We start from the raw sequence: 22,442 nt of genomic DNA, 5'->3' as shown, positions 1-22,442 counted from the left end.
CAAAGTGGCTGTACAAGTTTGCACTCCCCCTCCCCTCCCCGCCCCGACAGTGGAGAAGTGTTCCTCTTACTCCTCATCCTCTCCAGCATGGGCTGTCACTTGTGTTTTTGGTCCTAACCATTCTGACAGGCATAAGATGGAATCTCAAAGTTGCTTTGATTTGCGTTTTCTGCCTCTGGACATTTCTGTGCTTGGACTCAGCTGTATATCCAGGAGCCACCAATACTCAAGGAAAACCACATCAAAAGTCTTTGAAACCACTCCTGTAAGTCCAACATTTAGGAGGCTAAGACAGAAGGATTGTCACAATTTTGGGGCTAGCCTGGGCTACATAGTGGGTGCCAATTAAGTCTGGGCTGGACATCTTGTCTTAAAACAACAATACAATTTAGACTTAGCGAAATAAAGACATGGCACATGTAGAGGCAGTCTCTGAGACAAAAGAACTTAGTATAAACACAAAGAATACAGAGTGAAATAAATACAAATGTCTTTACAGACCTAGAAGCACATTGTAGACATAATAAAAAAATCTGTAATATTGGAAGTGACAGTCTAGTTTTTGAAATATAGAACATTTCATAAATTAGCTGAATTACAGAATGATCACATGCAAAGCAAATTAATGGACTTAACTATTATAACCTAAAAATTCCATCAAAGGCAAAAATATGAAAAAGAATTTAAGATCCAGGCATGGTAGCCCACAGCTGTAATTCCAACACTCAGGAGGCTAAGACAGAATAATCCCCAACCAGTTATGGGTCAAAACAGGTTACATAGTGGATTCAAAATCCACCTGTACTACATAGGAAGATCTTGCCTCAAGGCAGCAGCAGCAACAGTATACATGAAGAATTCAAAGGTTAGGGCAGAGAGGTGACTCTGTGATTAAAAGCACTCCTGCTCTTGCAGAGGGCCTGGTTCCCGGCACCCACGGGGAGCTCGCAGCTGTCGGTACATGTAGTTCCAGGGGAGCTGTCACCCTTCCACGGCTCCCACAGTCACCAGCCACACATGTAGTGCACACACACGCATTCTGGCAAACACTCTTTGTAGGTGGATTTTCCTGTCCCTCCTGCCAGCTCCCAAATAACTGACACGGAGACTTTCTAATTATGAAAGCTCAGCTGATAGCTTAGGATTCTTCCCAGCTAGCTATTATACCTTAAAATAACCCATTTCTATCCATCTACACATTGCCATGTGACTCATGGCATTTAGGCAAATGCCTCCTGAATGTCTTACTCCCTCTCGGTCTGGCTGGCGACTCTTCTTTCTTCTTCCCAGCATTCTCTCTGCCCCGAAAATCCTGCCCAGCTATTGGCCATTTGGTTTCTTATTAAACCAAACACAGTGATATATCTTTACAAAGTCTAATCAAATATCTCACAACAACCCATAAAATGGCAATAAACGAATCTTTAAAATTAAATAAATAGAAGTCTAAAGTCACAGAGGAGAGCCAACAGTTTCAACCTTTGTCTAAAAGAAAACAGGTGAAGGAACTCAGAAAAAACAGGAGCGTGTTTAATTTAACTGTCCAAGAAGTAAGCAAGTAAGTGTGAGTGTGTGTGTGTACACATGTGTGTACATGTGTGTGCATGTGCTAGTTCATGTGTCTACATATATGTGCAGGTGGGCAGGTACATGTGTGCCCATGAGCTATGGAGGTCAATATCGTCTTTCTCAATTTCTTACCAAAGAAGGTGCATTTTACAGATGAGGTCACCGACCAATGGAACCTGAGATTTCTCCAGCTCCTGCAGGGACAGAGGCCATGGCTGAGGGCTGCCAGGCACTAGAGCCTGTCCCCTAAAAACACACATGGTGAAACAGTGTCTCTCTACCTTGTGCCCCAAAGTACTGCGGGGTTTTGTGAAGAGGCTACTCTGGTCAAATAGGTCCAGCAGTTCTCAATGGATGCAGCTGGACAAATTCTACAAGCAGGGCTTCCCAGAAGTGTTAGGGTTTGACAGATAAGACATGAAGTCTCCTGGCCCTGAAGCACTCTGCTCTGGATTCTGAGGGTTTTTTTAATGTTTTGTTTTGTTTTTGCACTTCTGGACCTTAATCTTCTCATCTGTAAAATGGGAATTATAGTAACACTTACATTCCTGACCATATTCTGACTTTAGGGGCAGAGAGAGAGACAGAGACAGAGACAGAGACATAGATACTTCACAATGTGAACCATTTTGCTTTATCTGCGGTTCGTCACTGAATCAGCCTGCCTCTACCTGCTTCCAGCTGTTGTGGACAGCTGCACAGATTCAACTTCTCATGCATGATTTGAAAACTGAACTCCAGAGTATGTGCGTTTGTTTAGCATGTGAGGGGTGAAAAGAGATGAGGAACCTACTTCAGGAGAATCTCAGGACATTACTATGTGCTTGTCATTGAACCCTTGGGGACAGCATCTGGCAACCAGAAGCCCCTCACTCTCACCGTGGGACAGGAATATTGCACAGGCCATCTCTCCCTATGTCTCAAGTTGGTGTCTCTAGTACTGGGGAGTGGTGAGACAATGTATTGTCATGGAACCCAAGATAACCTTAAACTTGCTATGTAGCTAAGGATAATCTTGAACTTATTTAAAAATTTAATGGTACGTGTATGGGTATTTTGCCTACACGTATACCTGTGCACCACTCATATGCAGCCCTGCAGAGGCCGGAACAGGGCATTGGCTCTCCTGGACCTGGCGTCACAGATGGTTGTGAGGTGACATGTGAATGCCAGGGCTCAAACCCAGGTCCTCTGCAAGAAGGGCTAGATTTTTTTTCACAGTGGAGCCATCTCTCTAGCCTGACCTTGAATCTCTGATCCTCCTGCCCTGAACCCTGAGTCTGAGATTCAGGTGTGTGCAACCACATTCCGTTTATAAGGTGATGTCCATGGAAGCCGTGCATGGCAAGCATTCTACCGCAGAGCCACAGCCCTGGCCCTGTTGGTTTTTTTCTTTTTGAGATAAAGTTCCATGTTATGGTACAGCATGGCCTCAAACTGTGGCAAGCACCCTGTCTCAGCCTTGTGGGTTCTGGGATTACAGGCATGACTGTGGGCCAGGTTTGGTTAAGAAATGAGAGACCAGGCTCTTTCTTTTCCCTTTTACTCTGCTCTGTGACCTCACAAGCCAGACTGGAGTTCATTTGTCCCATACAGAGTATGAAAGTCAAGTGGCAGTCACAGCAGATACTGACTCTCTGGTCACACTGCCATTAGAGTGATTGTTAAAAAGAGATACTTAAAGCAGGTTAGTGGTGTGGTGCACACCTTTAATCCCAGCACTCAGGAGGCAGAGGCAGCGGATCTCTGAGCTTCCCAGCACTCAGGAGGCAGAGGCAGCGGATCTCTGAGCTTGAGGCCAGCCTGGCCTACAGAGCTAGTTCCGGGAGATCCAGGGCTACACAGTGAAGCCCTCTCTTGGGAAGAAAGGAAGGAAGGAAGGAAGGAAGGAAGGAAGGAAGGAAGGAAGGAAGGGAGGGAGGGAGGGAGGGAAGGAGGGAGGGAGGGAAGGGAGGGAGGGAGGGAGGGAGGAAGGAAAGGAAAGGAAGGAAGAAAGGAAGAAGGAAGGAGAGAAGGAGGGGAAAGGAAAGGAAGGGGAGAGAGAGTGGAAGGAGGGAAAGAAGAAAAGGAAAGAGAAAGACCTAGACCATGTGAACGCTCCATGGTCCTGGGATAAAGCCATCTGGCCTCCATATGAGACTCCTGCCCTTCGTTCCTCTTCCTTTGTGATACAGTACTAGAGAACTCCAGTCCCCGGCCTGCTCCTGCTCTCAGTGTGTCCCTGTCCTGTGCACCTGGGCTCCTCCTTACACCACCCCTGACCCTCAGTCCTGGGCACAGAAACTTTCCAGCTCCCTCCATGAGCCTCCTATAGCTCCCAGTTTGGAACAGCAGCTCCTCCTGCCTTCTCTGTCACAACCAAACCATGCCCAGTTATGACTGGCAGTGGTCAGTCTCCTCTGGAGTGGAACCACTCTTCTGGGACTGGGCGGGATCTGCCAGGGCTGTGTAGACATGGGGAAGAAGTCCAGCAAACAGTGGTTAAAGAAATACATGCACTGTTAGACTAAGATTCTGGAATTTCATGTCTTCCTAGACTGAGAGAATCTAAATCCACCTCCCCCTTAGGTTCACTGTCTCCTCTCTGCTTTCCTAAGGGTCTTTCAAGTCCTGCTGGCAGCTCCCCTACCCTCTAAGGAAGGGGAGGGGCTGGATATATTTAAGTCTCCTCTCTAAGCAAGATGGTCCAAGCCTGATGCTTCTGAAACACTTTAGGGAAAGTCCTAGAACAGGTGTGAATGAGGCCATGATTGGTACCTGATATATTGTAAGTGAGTTCTGAAGACTGTTCCAGGGACTTAAAATAGTAGCAATCAAAACAAAAACAAACAAACAAACAAACAAAAAGGAACTGTCACCACTACCACCATTGTCTATCTTCCAGACTACCCTGAGCTCAGAGAGGCTAGGACATCGGTTGAAGCCTCTCAGCTCATTTGGGACTAGGGTTAACACCCACACCTAAGGCTTGCTCACCCCCAGTGCACTCTCTGGCATCTTCTCCCTGCGTAAGAGCCTGAGTTTTCCATCTCCGGGTTGCTTGCTGCCTCCAGCTGATGCAGGACATCTGCACTAGGCATTCCTCACTGAGCTGTCAGAGGACACCATGGGGGTGGGGGTGCTGGCACCGAGCATGCAGCATGGAAATTTCCCAAGACACCCTTGGGCCCTCAGCTTCAGTTCCAACAAAGAAATGCTTATGTCCTGGACGTCTTCACAGATCAGCACAAGACTGGGACTTGAGAGCACTTTGCGTCAGTGTCATCATCGTGAGGATTGATGGCAATGTGTGACTAGGAGGAATGCCAGGGGCAGCGAGCTAACCCTGAGCCAGCCAGTAACTTCTGACTTCCTGGACATCCTTTGTGCTCAGAGCTCTGGCCTGAATTCATGGGGTCAAAATAGCACTGTGCGGGTTAGCAGGAGCCTGCCACTCTACAGAGTTCTGGCTCAGACAGGAGTACTTGGGGGAAAGGATTAAGGAAGTCCCCAACTTTGAAGATGAGGAAGCTGGGGCTAAGGAAATGAGGAGCTTAGCCTAGGCCTCCCTGGTTCTGCTCTCCTGACTGATCAATTACCATGTCCTATAACCAGCAGAGAGATGGGAAAGCCAAGTTCACCCAAGAAACAGAAATTTACCCAAAGAAATTCACAGATCAGCATGGTAAGCACTGAACAGTTCAAAGTGGAGTCGGTGAGAAGAGAATGGCTATTCTTGTCATGGTGGAGCTGGTTAGCTGCCCTACATGAGTCCTTCATGTGAGGAAGAGTCTCCATCACAGGAACCAGGAGGACAAGCTGACCTCACATTGCTCCTCTTATCACCTGTTGAGTAATGCTAGGCTCTCGTGAGGACAGATGGCGGTTGGATGTGTCTTGCTGGGGATGGAGACATGAAAAGCAATCCTCCAGGACACTGGGTGTTCTCGTTTCCTTTCTGTTGTTGTAATAAAAGCACTCTGGCTACAGTCGACTCCCCAGGAAAGGGTTGCTTCATCCTACACTTCCAGGTCATAGTCCATCACTGAGGGAAGTCAGGGCAGGAGCGTGAAGCAGAAACCAAGGAGATGCTAGGCTGTGTCAAGTTAGGACACAGGACAGTGAGAGGACTTTGCTTTAAGCTGGCATTAATGACTCTAGAACCACAGTGATATTTGGGGATGTACCTACATGGCCAAGTTATTCAGCCCTCTCATGCCTAACAAGTCTTTCTTGGCTGTGAGAAGCTTGGGGACCACAATCACTTAGGGAATACTCATGTCTTACTTTTTGAGGCAAAATGAAAGTAAAATAAAATTCTAGTCATGAAGATGACTTTAGAAAAGAGCTTCCTCATGAACTAAGAGGGTTTCCCCACTTAATATATAGACCAATGGCCAGCTTGTCTCTGGAGGCATGCAACATTATCTTGCTACCTGGCAGGTTCTTCCCACATGACAAGGTGTATACATTGTTGACACAGGAAGACAGCAGTCTCTATGGAGTTAAGGCCTCTAAGAGCTTATGTCTCTCGTCCCTGTGGGTGTTCCTATTTTATTCCCCATTTAAGGATTTCTTCCTTCTTAATCTGGAGGAAATGCTGAAGGATGAAGACCCGAGTCCTGGCTGCTTCACAAAGATTGGTGGGGACTGTTGGCCTGTCTACCCCTGAAATAGAAATCCTTGGACGTATGATGGGATGAGGCAAGACTGTTTCTCGTCTTTTTGATAAAGGGTCTCATATAGCTGAGGCTGACCTTGAACTCCTGATCTATAGGATTACAGGCATGCACCACCACATTTGACATCCTCTTCATCTTGGAAGGCTCTCTAAACTGGCCATTCATTTTCCTTCCTGGAGATTTTTTAAAATGTTAATCTATTGTAGTCTGGTTTCTTCTTATTTTGCTGTACCTAATTGTGGTTTTTCTTCATATTTTTCCTGATTGGAATTTGTTCAGCTTATTGAATCTGTTTGGTATCTTTCAACTGTTTCTGGAAATTTCTTCAAATTCTGTTATTTTATTTTTTCATATTATTTTTTAGGGGATTTTTTGTCCTTTTCTTCTGAGACTCCAACTATACAATTTTTAGGCTTTAAAATGTTTGTCTTATATTCATTTCTACTTTTTTCTATTCTGTTTAGTCCATTTATATTTAATATAATTCCTCAGATGTTTTGACTGATAACTGAAATTTTTCTATTTGTTTCATATCTTATATGTTCCTCTCTTTCTCCATTACTGTTATGTCTTGTGTCTATACTCTCTTGTTTATTATAATTCTTTGTTGAATAGTGATCTAGACACATGTCCAGCTATGATATCACCTCCTGCTCCAGATGATGTGTGTTTTCTGGGTTCTTTTCAGAGTTTTGATTCTCAGCACTTTGAACAACATGCTCAGAGATAGTGACAAAATGTTAGCTTTCCTTTACTGTAAAATCACTTGTGGTGACTTAATGAGTAAAATGGCTTATTCGGCTTACAATTTTGGAGATTTGAGTCCACGGTCACTAGGCCCTATCATTTTGATCTGTGATACCTCTGCATATCATGGCTAAAGTCTGTGGCAGAGGAGGCCTCATGAGAGCCAAGGAACTAAAGGAAGAGTGTATGTCAAGATCCATATATGGACATGGCCATCCCCCAGTGACCTAACTTCCTTCCACTAAGCCCTGCATCCTGAAGATCTACTACTTGGTGTGTGGGGGGGGGTACTAGGGATTGAACACGCAGCGTGTCTCCCATGTTAGGCGTGTGCTGTACCGTTGGGCTGTGTACCCAGCTCTGCACCACTTAACAGCACTGAGATCTGGGGTGCAAGCCTTTGCCACATGAGCCTCTCGGGAACATTCACACCGTAGCAGAGACAGAGACAGACCCCAGTTTGTTCTTCAGAGCTCCAATTTGCTCTCACTAAAAAACATAGCAATCTGCTGTTTTGAAATCCTTTTCTCCTTAGCTCCAACATCCAGGACATCTGTGGGTTCTGAGGTGACATCATGATCAGCAACATTTTCATTCTCATATCCAGAGATCTTCTGTTGCATGCTGAATGTTCTAGAGGTCTGGTGTTAGATTATTCCCCTTTAAAAACTGATGAGTTTGGGGTGCTGGGGAGATAGTTTGCTGGCAAAGTTATTGCTGTGGTAGCATGATGAGTTAGGTTTAGAACCCTACCACCCACATAAAAGCTGACAATTACCCCGACATTGTGGAGACAGTGGATCCCAGAGGCTTGCTGAACAGTCAGTCTAGCTACAGGTTCACGCGCACACACACACACACACACACACACACACACACACACACACACACACACTGGCTTTTCTATCTGAACACTCAAGTGAGTGGGTGGTGTCCTGCCCCATGCAGCTGTCCCAGTGAGATCCTTTCTGCCTTGTGACTCTGTCTTCCCCTCCCCTGGATCTCCTCCTGATTGATCTACGTGTCTGAGGCCAGCCAATGGGAAATCCCAGAGGGAGACTCACATTCATTGTGAGCAGGGAGTCACCTGGGAAACACACCTGTGAATGTGTGTGTTTCCAGAGGTGTAGCTGAGGAGGGAAGACACCCTGAGTGTGGGCAGCACCACCCTGTGCACTGGAGGCCTTGACTAAATAAAAAGCAAAGGAGGCGACCAGTGAGCATCCCTGTTCTCTCTCTGAGCCCTGGACTTCCAGTTTTGTATTCTTGCTGGCCCCCTTTTCAGGAGTCTGGTCTTCAGAACTAATAAGTATTATATTAACTCCTTCGGGAGCAAAGATCCTGATAGAAGCGATCGGGGTGCGGTTACCAAGTCTGGATGGGAATGGTGAGCCGCCAAACACAGTCTGTGCTGAGGCAGAGTCACAGCCAGAGGGACAGAATCCCATGTTCATCTTGAGGTGATGGCTGAATGGAGTAGTGGGGCTTGGGAGGGGTTGGGTCTGTATGTTGGGAGTCCAGGAAGAAGGGAAGGGGTGTGGCTGAGCACCTGAGGGTCAAGCAGAGAGGGATGGAGGTGTGGAGCATGGGGGTGGGTGGGAGTCACAGACTGGAGGAGGTACAGAGGCCAGCTTTGGGGGTGCCCAGCGTGAAGCACCCAAGAAACACCGTGTGGGGGGCTTTCTGGTTGTGGGACTCCACTCCTGGCAGCTTGTTGGCTTCTATGAAGCTTGAGAAGAACAGTTGATTGAACAATGCCTGCTCTGCCCAGTAGAATGCACTAGATCTAAGGGAGGCCTGTTCCCCCTGAGAGCTGGGACTCCTACCGCTTGCTGGGCTGTTCCTAGGGGATGGGCCCCAGAGATGCCACCAATCCAGGAATGAAAGAGTCAGACTCTTTGACGTCTGGACTAGCTTGGTGTCTGGAACTGGAAATAGTATGCCATGTCAGTCAAACTCCCAGGTCCCCAGCCTTGAAGAACTAGCGACAGGGCTGTATGAGAAGAGAGATGGGGATATAGGAGACAGTGACAGGCCGGAAATGCCGCAGAGGGAGTCCGGGGAAGGCCACCAAGCAGGACTGGTGTAATCCGGGTGGGCTTCCTGGAGACAGCACTGAGAAGCAGCTTCAATACTCCAGCCCAAAAGGGCACTGTGACTTCAAGTGTCACCTCTCTGAACGCCAACTTTGTCTGATAACTCCCTCAACTAGACCAGGCTTCCAGATACCCATGAGTGCCCCAGGCATCTATCTGGGCCTGAGCTCCTCCCCTCAAGCACCCTGGGAAGCATGGGCTGCTCCTCTACAGGGCTCCCTCGTCTTCCCTTGCAGGGATTTTTTTGCCCAACTACCCTAGCCCACCTGTCCTTTCCCCAAAGGCCAAGTCAGCGCTGTCACTTCCCAGGATGCCGCCACAGGAGTGGAAACACGGGAGGAGTGGAAGCTAGCCAAAGCAGACAGCCCTCTGGGGGCGTGGCCGCCGAGAGGGTGTAACCTGACGTTTCCTGCCTGGGAGAGGACTTTGAAGGCTCCTGGCTTAGTCTGGGGAGGAAAGATGCGAGAGAAGTGTCGCCTAGCCTAGCATCAGCGAACCTCGGTTAGGCCCGGGGCTGACAGGCCCCAACTCGAAGGAGCAGCAAAGTCAACTTCCATCCATTAGGCCTGCAGCCCAGGCTGTTCATACCGCGGGGCCCCTGTGCTCTCGGGCCTGCGATCCACTTAGCCATCGTTAATATTTTACACCGCACTGCCAGAGGATCGATGACTCGCTTATAGCTCCGTGCTTATGGGCCGTCATTGACGCTTCCACTGAGATCCGAAAATGCTTAGGAGCACAAGGGAAACTGAGGCAGAGACGCAGCGGTGGATGTCTGCCTCAGAAGGCCCCCAAGGATGCTTCTTATGCACGCTTCTCTGCCTCACCTGGTACAGCTGATTCCCTGCACATCCAGGCTGAGTGTAAATCTTGGGGGGTGGGGATTGGAGCCCACTAAAGTGCCACCCATAGTCTCACTGGATTCTTTACGAGCCCCGGGAGAAGCTAATCACTATCCCCATTTTATCGATGGGGAAACTGAGTCTTACAGAGGTTATGACTCTCAGAATGTCCACCAAGGCTTTTAGTCCATATGGACACTAACTGGGACCTAGGCTGGGTATTTCTTGGTGCTTGGGTGTATAATTTATAGGTCCCAGCATTTGGGAGGCAGAGACAGTTGGATCTATGTGAGTTCGAGGCCAGCCTGATCTACAGAGCAAGTTCCAGGACAGAGTCTAAATCTACACAGAGAAGTCTCGAACCCCCCCCCCAAAAAAGAAGTGTTGCCTAAATTCTGTTTTTTAACCAAGAAGGTGAAATGGAGGGGCTGGAGGCTCTGTGGCTCCCATCAGTGAAGTGCTGTTCCAGAATGTGGTGGGCTGGCATTGCCCCTGTGCCCCCACAATTCACCCCCTGGGCCTCAGTTTACTTGTCTGTAAAACGGGAGATGAGAAATGCCCACTGGAGGAACTCTTTAAATATACCCAAAGGCGTGGCCCAGGTATATGAGTTCTGGCGCGGGTGGGGTAGGGTCTCTGCTGCGGTTTCCACACACCCGAGTGTAGAGCTGCGCCGGGGACTAAACGTGTTGATGCTCTTTGCGTGAATGGGCGAACAGTGAACTGAAGGTAAGCTGAGGCTGTTCGGCTGGAACTGAGAACAGTGCTCTCAGGCTCTCAGGCGTGAAGCAGCGCTCAATTTCTCCTGCTAAAATAGCAGGAAAGGGTTGGTATTGGCGGCGGCAGCGCTTCCCTCGCGTCCCTCTGGGTCTGGCGAGGACTCCCGCGGTGCGCTGCACCCGCTGGAGAATAGCGGAGAGCCCCACTCGGCGCCCAGCATGGCACTCGGCGCCCAGCATCTGACGGAGCTTCTCAGTCTGGAGCGTCTGCGGCTCCGCCCTGCCACTCCCCGGCCTCTCCACCTCCTTTCTTTCCGTGTCTTCCCTGGCCCTACCCAGTGCCCCAAAGGGAAGAATACCATCCATAAACTGATTAGCACAGCTCTGCGCAGCAGCTTAGATCTCCCCGACAGCCAGAAAGGCAAATCGGCCCTTTATGGAGAAGGCTGCAAGTCCGAGACACGACCAAGGTCACACAGCTGTCAGCACCTGAACTCAGTTCAGTAGACTCCCATGCCCAAACCCGAAGCTTCAGCGTAAAGCCTCGGGAGCGCAAGCGGGTTTCCAGAACTGGAGAACTCTTGATACCAACTTCTCCATCTTCAAAGAGGGATGGCTCGGGATCAAGTTGAATCTCAGGCTGTGGGCTGGGAGTTGCAGGAAACAGCCGGGAGAAACAGGGCTTCCCGTATCCTCTGCACCCCTCCCACTGACTCTCCTGCAGGGAGTGTGGCTGCCGCGCCCCTCCTCCAGGGCACCCGGCTCCCTCCAGCGGGTGGGGAAACCGCAGACCGCGCGGCCTCCCCAGGACTGGCAGGATAGCGGTGGCAACGCGCCAGGTTCAGTCTGGAGCTGGACCGTGCAAGGCGGGGCCTCGTCCCTCCCACCTCTTCCTGGGCTGGCAAGGAGGGGCCGCAAGCGACAAGTCTCGGAGTGGTCGCTGCGCCTAGGCCAATGAGCGCGCGGGGAGCCGCGATGGAGCCTGGGGCGGTTGGGAGCGCCCGGGACCCCCGCCGATGTAGCCCCAAGCCCTCGGGTCAGGACAGGGGGCGGCAGAGTCGTGGTGGCCCGTATGGGGCATGGGGGCGCTGCTGTCTCACACTGGTCCCGGGAACTGCGCCCCACACTGCAGCCGCTGCTGTGCCTCGAAGTTTGGTGACTGATTTGGAAAGTTGCGCCCGGGCTAAAGCATCACGGCCAATTCTTCTCACTGTCGCCTTCTCCTCCGTGGGGTCCTGGCCCCACCAACACCCGTAGCTCCGCCTGTCCAGGGCATGTGAGCCGCCGCCCCTGAAGCCGGGCGGGAGGCTCCGGCCCGGGCGCCAGCAGGCAGTGCACGGCCTAGGGGTGCGCCCTGGTCCCAGCCACGCTCACCATGGGCATCCAGGGTATGGAGTTGTGCGCCATGGCTGTGGTGGTACTGCTGTTCATTGCCGTCCTCAAGCAGTTCGGCATCTTGGAACCCATGTCCATGGAAGGTAACGTGTGGCCGCCCTCCCCTCTGTGACTCTTCCCTGGGAGGCCAGGGGTCGGTTGGAAGGATAGCTGCTTCGGCTCAGACGCCGCCCCCTCCTGGCTAAGGAGGGCTGGGTCTGGGACTAGGAGGGCAAAGAGAGCTTAGGCTAAACAGACCAAAACCGACTGCAGCGTTGTCATAGATGGGGAGAGATGGGCAGGGTGACATCTTGAACTAGCATTCCTAGCCCACCCCGGCTTGCGAGTCTGAGCTGCTTCTGGCTTGGGCTGCCTGAGGGAGCGCGGTGACCTACAGCGAAGGTGCCCAGAAAGACCCACAACCCGAGGTGCCAGTTAATCGGCGAATGGTTTGAGACCTTTGCCAGTGGCAGGACTGTCCCTTTTGCCCTCCATCTGGTGTCCAGTTCCCTGTCCTCATGTAGCGCTCCTGCCCCTGAGATCAGTAACCAAACCCGCAGCCACATTTCTGTCCTAATAAAATATTAACAGACTGCTCTTAAATCAGTGGGACCCTGACAAATATCCTTGGAAATGAATGCCAACCGCAGGGCCCTACCACTTCTGGGCAGGTTAGGAGGAGGGGCCCCTCTCTGGACGCATAGTTGGGCTAACACCAGAGATAGAACTTCCCCAGCTGTTCCAAAGATTCAGGTACAGCCCTGCTCCTCAGAACTGAGAGAAAGGGGCTGGTTTCAGGTCACCTAGGTGCCTTAGCTGCTTCAAGGGAGGATGGGAATCCTGCCTGCTTCAGCACTCTGATGACCTTGCCAGGGCCCAGATCTTGGAAATGGAACCCAGAGGCTGGGGGAAGGAGGTTGCGCCTGTCTCTGAGCTGCCTGCCCAACATCCTCTTAGATATAGGGATGGGTCCCAACCCCTGCAAAGGCCCTGAGGGCCAGAAAGGGCAGGCCAACATGAAAAACCTCCTGTTACCCTGCTCTCGAGGCCAAGGTTGGCCATTTGCTTGAAACCTGTCACCACACATGCACTCCACATGTCATGGGCTCCCTTTGGCCCCTTTTCTAAATCTGTGACTGAGAACTAGAGAGAAAAAGCTTGCTTAAATCACCACCACTCTGGGCTCTCAGGCTGTAGTGGGCAGGAAAGTTACCCAAGCCAGGCTTGCCTGGCTTGAGATGGATCCTGGCAATGAACTTAGTGGGGAACAATGTGGGGGTGCTTGTGGTTGGAGCAGGTACAGGGAGGGATTCATGTACTCCCAGAAGACTTCCTGTACCCACCCTCTTCTGTACATCTCCAGTTGGAAGCCTGAAGTGTGTGAGGGATGTGAGGAAGCAATGACCATTCCACTGCAAATCCCTGTTTCCCAGGCCCTCCTAGACCCTCACTCCTGCCCATGCCCAGTAGCTCTGTTTCCATAGTACTGCACAGGTCACTCCTGCCAAGGTCTGGGACACTCTAAAGGTTGTCTTTGTGAGTTCTCAGGAGAAGGGCTGTCTTTCTGAGGTGGACAGTGTTCCTAAGACAGTGCATGTTTCCACCTGCTAACCAACTTGCTTCCAGCTCAGAACTTTCCCCCTTACAGACCACTTGTGCCTTTGGAAGTTCTGGAGTCCTGAGGGAGCAAATGGCCTGAACCAGGGAGGCCTGAGAAGGGATCCTGTCATCCTTACAAACTAAAGCCTCCTAACCATGTGGAGTCTCTGCTGCACATCTTTAAATAGGGGTGATGATTTAACTCCTGCACCCCATGCTGTGACAGGCTTTACCAGTCAGTGCCCTGCTGGTTCCAAACCATTGCTTTCACCAGTAACCAGCAAGGGGTGGTTACTAGGAACAACAGAAGTGATTCAAGGATGAACACATTTCTCGTGTGTAGACAGCTTTCCCCTCCCCGCTTCTTGGGTCAGAGCAGGGGAGTTGTAAGTTCTAGATGTTCTGTGTTGATGGGGAGTGGTGCCAGCTAAGGGCCTGAAGTGCCTAGTGGCCAGCAGCGGTGAGGGGGCTGTGGGGTGTGCTATGAGGAGCCTGAGTCCAGCCATCCCGCTGGGTATGAGTTGTTCTGCATGTTGCTGGGGTGAAAAACTGGCTGATGCTCCTGGTCCTCGGCCCCTCCACAGGTGCGCATGTGCAATTGGCCATATCTCTTGTCTTCTCTAAGCCTCTGTGGTTGTCATTGTAAGAAACCAGAATTTTGAGTCCTTTGAGACTTAGGGAACTGAAGAGCTCGGAGATTTTCAGAGGTTCGTGAAGGGGACCCTGTCTCTGCATTGAGACCAGGACCCAGCAGGGACTGGGCTGAGGGGCTGGAGTCTGTTCTAAGCAGTGCCTGGCATGTAGGTTCTGGGTCTGGCAAATCCATAAAGCCCATGCAGTTAAAACAACATTGCAGGGTTGGTGGCTTTCCCTGGATGACTGGCTGGCTGGCATTCAGTTCTACAGGGAGTCCCAAGTCTTGCCTGAGGCTCATCCCTGATCCTTGCTTGAGGATCAATGGGAGGGTTCCCAGTCCCAGGTGCTGCATCCCTGCCATCTCTGAGATACTGGTAATATGACATCCTTCTTTGCCTTTTCCCTGTAGAAGCCTCAACTCCCAAATACCAAATACCTGGGTCTCTCCGAAGCCCCACACTCACCATAAGGTGCTGGATGTCTGGGTTCCTTTGGTAGCTTGTGATTTGTCTCTGACAGGTGCCAGCAGTGTGGGGTGCGACCATGTGCTGCCTGCTATAGTTCCCATGCCTGGCACCACGCAGCAGCTTGGTGAGGATTTCTGAACCTTTTCAATAAGCAGAGAAAACTGGGGCCTTCCGTCTGCCTCCAGCCTCAGCTGCGCCTCAAGCCTAGGGCTGGATCCTAGGAGAGACACCTGTCAGATTGGGCGTGAAGGGTTCTCTAAGTGTCAGGGGTAGGGTCTGCTGCTGAGTGCACAGAGACTGAGAGATGGTGGTATTCAGTGTCAATGGGGATAGGTGTGGCTGGATGGGGAGCAAGAAACATGGTATAGGAGGCCTGGTCAGGTTATATAGGGCATTGGTTGGTATTTGAGGGAGAGGTGTTAAATAGAGTCTCACTAGGTAGCCTAGACAGGCCCCAAACTCTTCCTGCCCCCTCCCCTCCAGTGCTGGGATTACAGATATGCTGACCACCATTCTGGATGAGACATTGGTTCTCAGTGGCTCTGTTCATTGTAATATCCAAGGGGACTTCAAAAAGCACACTTATCGTGCCCACCCCAGGCATCAGATGCCTGAGGTTTCTAGGCATGTTCCCTTCTAGGGATATTGGCCTTTTATTCTCAGAGAGGTCTGGAATCTCTGTGTGGAACTCCAACTTTGGACACCCAGGGGCAGGCAGGGTCGAATACACAGGTAGTTATAAGACCTTCAAAGGTAAGCAGTCGGGGCTTCTCGATGTGTCCTCATGCCAGCAGCAGGAACGTTCCCCAGGACTTGTTAGAAATGAACATTCAACCATGGTAGTTCAGACCTGGGTCTCTGCTTCTGGGGAGGCAAAGGCAGGAGCATCAAGGAAAGCCAGACTGGGCAATATCAAAATAAAAAGTTAAAAACAGCCTGAGTCTATAGCTCAGCTGGAGAACATTTTGTGTGTGAAGCTTTGTGTTCAATCTCCAGTAAAACACACACACACTGTCTCTCTCTCTCACACACACACTGTCTCTCTCTCTCTCTCTCTCTCTCTCTCTCTCTCTCTCACACACACACACACACACACACACACGCACACGCATGCATGAGGTTGTATTCTAAGGTCCTCCTTAGACCTCTGTTGTCTGGATGTGGGACCCAGCAACTTGCCTCTTATCCAGAGACTAGTGTGACATGCCCCCAGTTTGAAGACACAGCTCTGGGTGGGCATGGTATTCTGTGGAGGACATTGACATTCATCCATAGTCAAGGATGTTTCCAGACAGAAGCACATGTCTGAAATTTTAGCAAGAATCTTGGATCCCTGCTAGAAGCAGACAGAAGGAGGATTGGGGCTCTAGGTATAACAACCAGGTCCTACTGGAGATAGGCCATCCTGGAGAGGTGGCAATGGGACTGGGGGAATGGGTAGGCTCTTACTATGTATGTCCAAGGCAGGGCTTCTAGAATTTGCTATGAGAAGCAGAGGGTAGGGCTACCATTGGGGCATGGGGGTTTGAATACAGGGAGGAAGCTATGGGTTTGTGGGGATGCTCTGGTAAATTCAGGAAAAAGCACATTTTATTACCCTAAATGAATTACCTGGAACCTTCACAAAGTTATTACTCTATAGTTCTGTAAGCGAGAAGTCTTGCAGATCTCCCTGCTAAGATGACACGGGTGGAGCAAGGCTCTCCTCCGGGGCTCTCGGGAATAATGCTCCCTTGCCTCTACCCACTTCTTGGGATGTTTCACTGGTTCATGGCCTCTTCCTCCATTCCAGCAACATCAGACAAAGTCTCAGCTTCTCTTCCAATTTCCCTTCCACTTTACTCTGAGCTCCTGCATGATCCAGGATGCATCCCTGCCTTAAGGTCAGCTGAGCAGCAACCTTACTTAACCTCTTCTGCAGCTGGAATCCCCCTTCTGCCATGTGACCGGATATACCCATGGGTTCTAGACATTGACCTCAGACCTATTTGGGGAGCCGTTTTTCTGCCCGTCATAAGGGTCTTGTGGAAAAGACCACATGGGGTCATGAAGGAGGTGGAGGCTGCAGCCATCTGCAGTATAGCCGGAATGGAGTTTTGCTATCAGCATGAGGACACAGCAGGGTGAGGCGAGAGCATCACCAGGGATGTGAGGTAATGAGAAACCAGGACCCAGGGCTGAGTTGATGCTGACATTGACAGATTAGAGGAAAATAGTGATCAGAGCAATGGAGGAGGCAGGGAGGTCGGATCCTGGTGACAAGGTGGTTAGGGGGGTCCCATATACACCTGAGGCTCTCTGTCATCTATGGGTGACACCCCATCACTAGCTGGAGTGCCTCCCAATGTCCCTGTGACCACCAGCCCTGCCTCCCTTGCCTCTCAGCCTGGGTCATCTTGTTGCCAGTTGGCCTAGCTAGGGAACTCTTGACTCTCAGGGGATGTCATGACTACTGACCAAACCTGTCCAGGAGCGTAGGCTTCCCAGGGTGGCGTTGATCCAGTCCCCATGCCTCACTGAAGACCCCAGACTGAAGAGGGGTGTGGCCTGTCCGATCTGTGATTTGAGGATTTCCAGCTGTCTGTTTCCTGAGCTCCTGGAAGTGTTCTGGGCATTAGAGTCTCATAGCTGGCAGGAGGGTGTTCTTACTGGGGTATGAGGTGTATTCTAGCCAATAATTAAGTCTTGGAAAAAAAATGAGAGCTCTATGATAAAGCCAACAGAAGGGCAAAACTGCAGAGGCCTGAGGAGAGAGAGAGAGAGAGAGAGAGAGAGAGAGAGAGAGAGAGAGAGAGAGAGAGAGACCCCGTCCTGGGAATGGGAGGGGTTTCCCCAGCCCCTGGAGCCTGACAGGTCCCAGAGAAGCGGGGGGGTCTCTTGGTGGACACTGCCATGATCTAGTCTGCACACCCCCCCCTCCACAGAAGGCTTTCCAGTCAGGAATGAACCCAAGAGAGGGGAAGATATTGGGCTAACACTGAGTGTCAGAGTGTATACACACACACACACACACACACACACACACACACACACACACACGAGCACTGGTTGGGCTGGGTATTTCTCAGCTCTGGGTCCTTCCTAACTACATTTCTCATTAGCTTGCTGTGTGACCGTTCCTTTAACCTCAGGGCTCACTCTTCTGGACTTTGAAGTGGGAATCACAGCAGATTCTTCCGTGTGGTTCACTGGGCTGGGGTAAGCTTTAAAAGGTTTGAAAGAGTGGATATGGGAACTCCGAGCCAGGGCCCCTGGAGCCTGTGAGCCTGGGGGCTTGGGTACAAGGCCCAGGGCTTGGCGTTGATGAAGCATTTCAGTTCAGATCTCCCAAGTCTACCATCCGATCCCCCTCCGTCTTCCTCCCCATGATTTGCCAGTGCTGCTGGCTTCCAGTAGAGTGAGACCACTACATTTCTTGCCACTCACAGGGCAGACCCTCTGGCCAGACTGCAGCATGGCATAAGATGAAATTCAGTTCTAGAAAAAATACTGGTCACTGCTCTCTAAGCAGTAGTGAGATGCCCAATTTCAGCCAGCTCATCTGTAGGGAGGGCTTCCCAGAAGGGCATATCTCTCCTGGGAATGTCCCTGACGCTTTCTTCACATGACACCAGAGATTATGTTAAAAGGACACTACCTTCAAAGTTCCCGTGTTCCTGTCCACACCCAACCATGGGCTCTCCACTAAGGGCCTCAGTGTGCCCAGAACTACCTGGTAAACAGCATATGTTGAATGGATTAGTATAGTGTCTGTCACCAATAGTACAGTTCCACAGAACGGGGAGGTTATAAGACAGAAGCCTGACTTTACCTTCTGCTCTGAGCTTTCCAGGGTGACATCTGTCTGGTGAAGGGTTCTTGCTGGCAGCAATCCCCTGGGCAGCACAAGACATTGCACGGAGACAGTCATTGTTTCTCTTTAGATGTCTTCCTTACAAAGCCACCAAGATTCCATTATGGGGGTACCATCCTGACCACCTTATCTAATCTCAATCACTATCCAAAAGCTCCCCCTCAGATTACCAAGGTTGAATTCAGTTCCTGCTTTCTTACTGTGAGCATTAAATTTCATCACAAGAATCCTGAAAGGGATAAATGTAGTTTTCCTGGGGTCCTGGTTAGTTCCCAAAAGATAGAAACAAACGCAAGCCTGATTCTAACCTCTCTGGTGTCCACCATGTTATGATGCATCCAGGGAGCCTTCATCAGGATCCATTCCATTTGGATCCTTCAGCTACCAGAATTAGGAGTCAGCAAAATCTCTTCATCAAGTATACAGTCTTGAGTACTTTTTATTTTTTATTGTAAATTTTCATTTATGTGTATAGGTGTTGTGGTGATTTGGATGAGAATGGTCTCCAGAGGCTCATATGTTTGAATGCTTGGTCCTCAGTTAGTGGAACTGTATAGGGAGGATTAGGAGGCGTGGCCTTATTGGAAGAGGTGTGCCACTGAGGGAGGGAGGCTTTGGGGTTTCAAAATATTGCATCACCACCACCCTCTCTCTGCCTCCAACTTTTGGATCAAGATGTAAGCTCTTAACTGTTTCTGCCACCATGCCCTTGCTCCATTATGGACTCTAACTTTAGATGCCCTAAGCCCCCAATAAACTCTTTCTCCCATATGCTCCCTACGCTGGTACTAGGAAGGGGCTATTGCTGTGACAGACCTGACCATTCTGTGTTTTGGAGGAATGTGGAAGACTTTGGGATTTTGAACTAGGAAAGCTGTTGTGTGCTGCAAGCAGGGCTTAATGGGAAATCTTAGTAGGAGCATGGAAGGCCATGGTGGACTATGGAGGCCCAGCTCAAGAGGTTCCAGAGGTCAACAATACCGGCAACTGGGCTGGAAACTATTCTTACGATATTTTGGCAAAGAATGTGGCTGATTTCTGCCTTTGTCCTAAGAATCTGAGTTCAAGGCCAGCCTGGTCTACACAGAGTTCTGCGACAGCCAGGGGCACACAAAGAAATCTGCCTCAAAAAAAAAAGAAAGAGAGAGAGGGGGAGGGAGGGGGAGGGAGAGAGGGAGAGAAGAAGGAAGGAAGGAAGGAAGGAAGGAAGGAAGGAAGGAAGGAAGGAAGGAAGGAAGGAAGGATCTGCCTGAGGCTGTTATTGATTTTCCTGACAGGTTATTTCAACACAGCTAATGTTGACTCTGTCATGTGGTTGTTAGTGATCACTGTTACAAAGGTCTATAGTTAAAAAGAGCAAGCAAGGCAGAAAGAAATACAAAATGTATAGTTTGGAGTAAAAGAGAGCAGCAGAAAATGTAATGTCAGATCCAAGGCTTGTGCTGAAAGAGATGAGAAATGGAATAAAGGAGGGGGTATGCCTTCAGAGACCCCACCCAGCTAAGCTTCCAACTTGTGCAAAGGAAAGACAGCAAGTAATTTTTGCTCCTAAAGCAAAACAAGGGAAAACCGCTGCAAATTTAGGGGACCAGGCTCTACAGCAAGTGGGCAGCCACGCTTGGCAGGGTCATCCATGTGGTTCTGCATTCAGAGTCAAGAAGGATACATGAGTACAAGGTTTGTGGAATCTTCCTCCACTGTTAAGTAGAGCTGCCAAGGCTAGACATGCGGCAGAGGAGTCACTGCATGGAGACCCTGAGAAGCCACTGCGTGAAGCTGTGAGTGTAAAGCCTGGATTGCTCCAAGACGCTGGAGATGGCAAAGCATGAGACATCTGCTAGGGAGAGATGCAGACAGGGAGTGAAGCAAGCCTGGGAGAGAAGTGCGCTGCAGACAGCAGTGCTTAGGAGCCTTCTAAAACCTTGTCAAAGGACTTAGGGTTTGTCCTGCTGGGTTTCAGCCTTGCTTTGGTCCAGTATTTCCTCACTATGCTCCCTTTCCTCCCTTTTGGAATGGTGATGTGTATCGTGTGCCATTGTATGTTGGAGACATGTGGTCTGCTTTTTGCTTTTACAAGGGCTTACAATTAGATTGCCTTGAGTCTCAGAAGAGACTTTGAACTTTTAAACAGTCCTATAGGGACTTTTGAAGTTGGACTAAAATGAATTTTGTGTAATAATATGGCCACAAGCATGTGGGTGCCCGGAAGTGGAATGTGGTGGTTTGAATAAGAACGATCCCTAAAGGCTCATATATTTGAATACTTGGTCCCCATCTGGTGGAATTGTTTTGGAAGGACTAGGGGTGTGGCCTTCTCGGCGGAGGTGTGTCACTGGGGCAGGCTTTGATGTCTCAAAAGTCCATGCCATTCCCAGTTACCTCCTTCTGTCTCCAACCTGTAGCTCAAGATGCAGGCTCTCAGCTGTTCCTACCACCATGTCTTTACTATCATGGACTCTAACCCTCTGAAACTTTAAGCCCCAAGTTGATGCTTTCTCTTATAAGTTGCCTTTGTCATGGTGTCTTAGCACAACAACAGAAAAGTAACCAAGAGAGGTGTTTTGCCTGCATGTACGTCTGTGTACTGTGTGCATGTCTGGTTCCCATGGGAGCTGGAAGAGGGCATAGGGTTATCCTTAATTGAAGTTACAGACAGTTGTGAGATGCCTTGTGGATGCTGGGATTTGAACCTGGGTCTTCCAGAAGAGCAGCCATAGCCCTTAATGACTGAACCATCTCTCCAGCACCCCCAGCCTCAGGATTTCATTATAACAACAAGTGGTAGTGCTCTGAGCATCATGGATGCTCTCCTCCATGGCAGATTGCAAAATGAAAGTCCCCAGACTTCTGAGCTCCTTGAGCTAAGTTTCTATGTCTGGATTGCTGGTGTCAATGATAGGAACCAGCATCTAGGTGGATGAACTTTCTGTGCTAGGCATGTTGGGCATATTCTTACTTGTCTGCATCAGAATGTCCATTTTTTAAGGTAACGAGCAGGCTTCAGGAGGGTGAGTCACTCTCCTGAGGCTGCAAAATCAGGAAACAGTAGAGCCAGGACATCTCAGAATGTCACACACCTGTCCTGAATAGCTCTCTCACTTGAGGGCGGCACAGGGACTACTGAATTGAGCCATGTGTGTCCCAACCTCTTCCAGGATAGGTGTCAGGAGCCCAAAGTGGAGTCAGATACTTAGATTCAAACTCTGAGTGGGAAACATCAGGCACTGTGTGGATTAAGCATGGCAGTGTATACAAAGCTCGCAAACAGGACCCAGATGAGTAAGCACACTCATGGAGTCAGCTCTTTTCCTGGTCCAGTGCTCTCACCTGGGCCCCCACAGACCCACATCACTGTGTCAGGAATGGAAAGATGCCTCTTCGGACTGTACTCCTCACCCCATGTGTAGGTCAGGTCCCTCTGGTGGCTGTGCAGAGGGAAGGCAGGATTCCTGCTCCTCCCAGGTGGGTGACATTAGGAGGACTCGGCATGAGCTGGAGCTTCAGGTGTGATGGTGCTCTGGGCTGGGGCTCTTGGGCAAGGCTGTTGCATGTAGAGCGTTCAAGATCATTTAGTCACAGGTTCTCAGAGGACAATGCTAGTTTGGATTGGGCTTCTCCCCCAAACCCATATGCTACAGGCTTGTTATCCAACCTGTGGTTCTCTTGGAAAGTTTTGGAACTGTTAAGAGATTGGGCATAGTGGGGGAAATTGCGTCACTGGAAGTCCAGAAAGGGACTGTGTGTGAATGTCATTCCTCAGGAGCTGCTCACCTTTGGGAGGTAGTCATCCACTGAGCTTGGAGCTCGTTCCCAAGCCTCTATAATTGGCTCGTGTACAGAGGGAAACACATGGAGTACAGGGCAAGACCCTGGAGTGTA

General features: G+C 50.1%; 1 protein-coding gene across 6 annotated transcripts in view; it reads left to right on the top strand.

The window, feature by feature from the left end:
• The window catches only part of Kcnip3 (potassium voltage-gated channel interacting protein 3), a 68,770-nt gene that overhangs the window by 29,096 nt on the left and 17,232 nt on the right, over positions 1–22,442 (top strand). Inside the window, exon 1 of one of the 6 annotated variants that reach the window (XM_021226323.2) lies at positions 11,566–12,112. The exons of the other annotated variants lie outside the window; for them this stretch is intronic. Within the exon in view, the coding sequence (XP_021081982.1) occupies positions 12,010–12,112 (103 nt within the window). The 5' untranslated portion in view covers positions 11,566–12,009. Of the gene's footprint in view, positions 1–11,565; positions 12,113–22,442 lie in introns of those variants that run through there. 6 annotated transcript variants of the gene reach the window in all.

This window comes from Mesocricetus auratus, unplaced genomic scaffold, assembly GCF_017639785.1.
Source record: "Mesocricetus auratus isolate SY011 unplaced genomic scaffold, BCM_Maur_2.0 Super-Scaffold_100004, whole genome shotgun sequence".
NCBI classification, from domain to species: Eukaryota; Metazoa; Chordata; class Mammalia; order Rodentia; family Cricetidae; genus Mesocricetus; species Mesocricetus auratus.
This window is presented reverse-complemented; position numbering and strand designations above follow the sequence as displayed.